Below are 3,893 nucleotides of genomic sequence, written 5' to 3'. Positions count from 1 at the left end.
TTTTCTCATTTACGCTTAATCACCATTTACCTTAATCTCCACCGGAGGAGAGTTTGAGTTTAAGCAAGGAGTGAAGCAAGGGTGTCCTCTATCTACTGAGCTGTTTGGACTCTTCATTGAGACACCAGCTGGTATGATTGATACGCATGACCTTGTAGAAGCTGGAGTACGTAAACATGACACACCCCTTGTGGACAGCAAGCGTGTCTCCATACTGCTGAACGCAGATGATGTTAGTCTGCTAGCGACCTCACTAGAGTGAATGTCTGAGTTGCTACATCTCGTGGACTTGTTTTGTGAAGCCTTTGGGATGTGACCAAATGTCTCAAAGTGTGAAAGGCTTGTTTTTGCATGTGATGGCACCCAGCAGTCGGAACTTAGCGAGAGATGTCAACAGTTACGGCTATCAGGCCAGGTAGTACCTGCCAAGGATAGCGCTCGCTATCTGGGCTTGGTATACGGGCCAGAACAGCCTTTTAGTGCGTGCTGTCAGCAGTTATGTGATACAGGACGATCTGCTATGTTTTCCATAAGTGCAAAGCTGGACAAGATGAAACTGTTCGCCCCTGACGTGCAAATGTGGTGCTTTGCAACACGAGTCCAAGCAATTCTGTTGTATGGCTGCCAGCGTGGGATCCTTTTGTGCTCGCAGAGGTCATGGATAGGGCGGGGATGCGGCAGGATAATGCCAACCTTGCAGCGGGCTTGTTTGAAGCCTGAAGGATAGCGCAGGTTAACCACAGACTTTGTTCATGAGGCAGGTAGTGGAGGGCGGTTGTTGTTGTTGTTACAGGGTGGTACAGCTTCACCAGTGGCCTCCTTCCCGAGGCAATTCCTTGCTCTCCCCTGCTGGAGGGGCACGCTAATCCATTCACCCCATCCGACTTCAGAGAACACTCTTCGGGTTCGGCAACTCATCACCAGCATCCAACCAAATCTAGCAGATCAACGGCGCCTCATCTTAGTTCCTAGTCAGCTCGCAAGTTGAATTTATCACGTCCTACACCGTCCACACGATGGGAGAACACCACCCATTTCCTCACCCCTCATACACCCGCGAGGGGGACAGGAGGATTTGAACCCGGACACTCCAGGAGCAGAAGTCAGGCCTTCACCTCTGCCAGCCACCTGCCTGGTTGTTGTGTGTGAAGCTGGCTGAACTTCCCTTACAAAATTACAAGGTGAAACAGATCCTCCGTTTCTGGAACCGCCTTCAAAAGCAAGTGGGGTCCATTGCTAATGCAGTTTTACAGCAGGAGATAACCGATGCTCTGACCAACCCGGAATGGGAGGGTTGGGGAACCTCAATGTTACGACTGTTTTCCTTCTTGGTGTGCAATATTTGGAGTGGATTACTGCAAGAAGTCGTGGGGATAAAGGAACTGTTGAGTGGTTGTTGAGTAGACCTCTCCCTGAATGAGCGGTGGTAACGGCACTAAGGGAGCGTTTGATGAGCGGCTGGGACTATGCGTGTCTGCCTGTCTTGCCAGCGGAGTACCCATCAGATGGGAAGCAACTGGGCATGCAGACGGTGAAGCATAAGTATTGGGCTGCCCTTTTCGGGAGCCGCAGCCGTTATGTGACCAACACATGCTAAGGCTTTCATTCCTCGTCTAGCAATTGTAAGCTAATGCAGTTTCGTTTATGTTGCTGGGTTTTGGAGGCAAACAGAGCACGAAACGGCAAGTATCATCTCCCCAGGGAGCAGCGGATCTGCCGCTGCTGTGGTACCAATAGCCATATCAAGGATGAAAAACACATTTTAATGGAATGATATTCGTGGGGAAGAGGGATTCAATCATCAACAGAGCATGTTGGAGGCCACTAAATGGGAGCCAGCACGTCTGGTGAGGATGTTGGACCATATGTGGGCTCACCGCAACTCAGCTATCCCGTTGGGGCGCTAGCCTGGGCTGATAGTGCAGTGTTTCCTTGTCTCCGTGGCTTTTTAGGCGTTTAAGTATTGCCCTTGGGCCTTCGGCTCGTATGGGTAGTCTTACAGGTATGGGGTCACGCACCCCCAACCATGTAACACACACACACACAACCCTCATGTCAGGAAGAGCCTCACAGAACGTAGGCCGCGCCAAGAGTTGAGCAACTCGCCAAAGAACCTGGCCCCGTCGATTCTGCCCTGCGTCATAACTAGGGTAACCCCTAAGTTTAGAAAAAAAAGTCTTCTCATCTCAATCTATTGAGATCTCATTAGATCTCAATAGAATGGGTTATATTCTAATCTCAAGTTTTGGCAGCTTTCTGGGAAATGCATGACTGGCTCTGAAACTTTTTAGGATGATTCTGTATGGTATATTTGTTATAATAATTAAGTTTTGGGACGTTGCGAAGCACAATTGCACGACAGAAACAAGCAATTATACTCCGCCGCAGTATTGACCCATGGGTCACAGCATGCGAGGGCGCACTGGACGGTCGAGTACACGCCACAGGCGCTTATCCCTTTGATGCTTCTTAAACTCCATATCCTAAGGGTTAAAGTTTCAACGAATCAGGGCCCAGATCATCATTCCTAAGCCCTGGCAATGCACAAAAGCCGACATGGTATGCCATCAAGATCCCATGCTGGCCAAGTTCAGCAGACATAGACTGCTACCAATGCCGACCGAACAACTTGAATCCCTAGCTACTTCACTCCTCCTCCTCCCCGGCCAGCAGCTGCATCACCACCTCCTCGTCCGACAGGGCATTGCGCTTGGCCGCGTAGCTGTCGTTCTGGCGGATGAAGATGAGCTTCATCGCACGCATCTGCCCCAGGCGGTTGCGGGCCTTGTGGAACAGGTTGCCCCACAGCGACCAGTTGCGCTCTGATGCGCAGGTGGTTGCGTGCATGCGGAGGACGCGGTTGGCCACGAAAGCCAGGGCCGGATACGAATCCGCCATATGCACCGTCCAAAACTTCAGGCGATTCAACGATCCTGACCTCGTTCTCGAGCAACAGAACGAGGAAGAACTTCCACCAGTCGGCACAATTCCTCCTCTTCACCTCTTGCAGCTTCTCATAATATGCCTGAATCGAATACTTCTTCTTGGCATACGTGTACTCTCTCGGTTTGTTATCTTCGGACTCCTGGCTCTGCCCCTGGTTTGGGGCAGTGCTAGTGTCTGCCATTTTCGGTATTCAATTTTGTTCTGAGTGTCTAGTAAGGAAATATATGGCTTCTAAAGATTTATAAAGAATTATAGTGCCGTACATTAGATAACGACCCAACCGTCTCCTCAAGTGCCAAAAAAGACCTTCTAAATTCTCAATGAGATTCTCAAGAGAAATAATTAGATTAGAAAAACGACTTTAGATGAGTGCCAACCCTAGTCATAACCAGAAACGCCACATGCAGCACTGCCTGTCTTAACAGTTCCCGCAGGGCCTTACAAGCGGCATCCATGTACGCCATATGCATAGCTGCATGCACATATCGTACTGTCGATAGACAAAATCTAACACCACCTTCGCGTGTGTTTGTGGCGATTCGTACGACCACTGTACGACCAGGTGTCGTGGCTTCGGCTCGTAGTAGGGTTGGGCAAAAGTTTAGAATGGCAGGCGTTCTATATTAATTCTAATTAGAATTCTAATTAGAATTCTAATTAGAATTCTAATTAGAGTTTAGAAATAAATTTAGAACAAGGGGGTCAACTTTTCGCTGGGAGCTCTGATTTAAATTATTTTTGGACCATTGGGACGGCTTATGCTTTATTGGGATATTTCCGGGGTTTTTATACAGGTCTGACACTCTGGAGGACCCAACCCCGGCATCCCCCCTTCAATTCGGCCAGAAAACGTCTGTGATACTCATCAAAAGTCAACAAAACCCTGCACACTCACGCGTTCCCGAACCCTACAACCGGTTTACGTAGCCCTTGCGCCCAGAAAAGGT

The 3,893-nt window shown here is 49.3% G+C and overlaps 1 protein-coding gene across 1 annotated transcript; it reads right to left on the bottom strand.

Moving 5' to 3' along the window:
* Positions 1-2,308: 2,308 nt before the first annotated feature.
* Positions 2,309-3,127, bottom strand: VOLCADRAFT_106915 (uncharacterized protein; the record flags this gene model as incomplete). Its single annotated transcript, XM_002955589.1, has 2 exons — positions 2,309-2,820; positions 2,939-3,127. The coding sequence occupies 2 exons, from the start codon at positions 3,125-3,127 to the stop codon at positions 2,647-2,649; spliced, it is 363 nt and encodes a 120-aa protein (XP_002955635.1). The 3' UTR covers positions 2,309-2,646.
* Positions 3,128-3,893: the final 766 nt, after the last annotated feature.

Source organism: Volvox carteri, assembly GCF_000143455.1.
Source record: "Volvox carteri f. nagariensis unplaced genomic scaffold VOLCAscaffold_53, whole genome shotgun sequence".
Taxonomy (NCBI): Eukaryota; Viridiplantae; Chlorophyta; class Chlorophyceae; order Chlamydomonadales; family Volvocaceae; genus Volvox; species Volvox carteri.
Note: the sequence above shows the minus strand (reverse complement) of the source record. Positions and strands in the feature narration are given on the sequence as shown.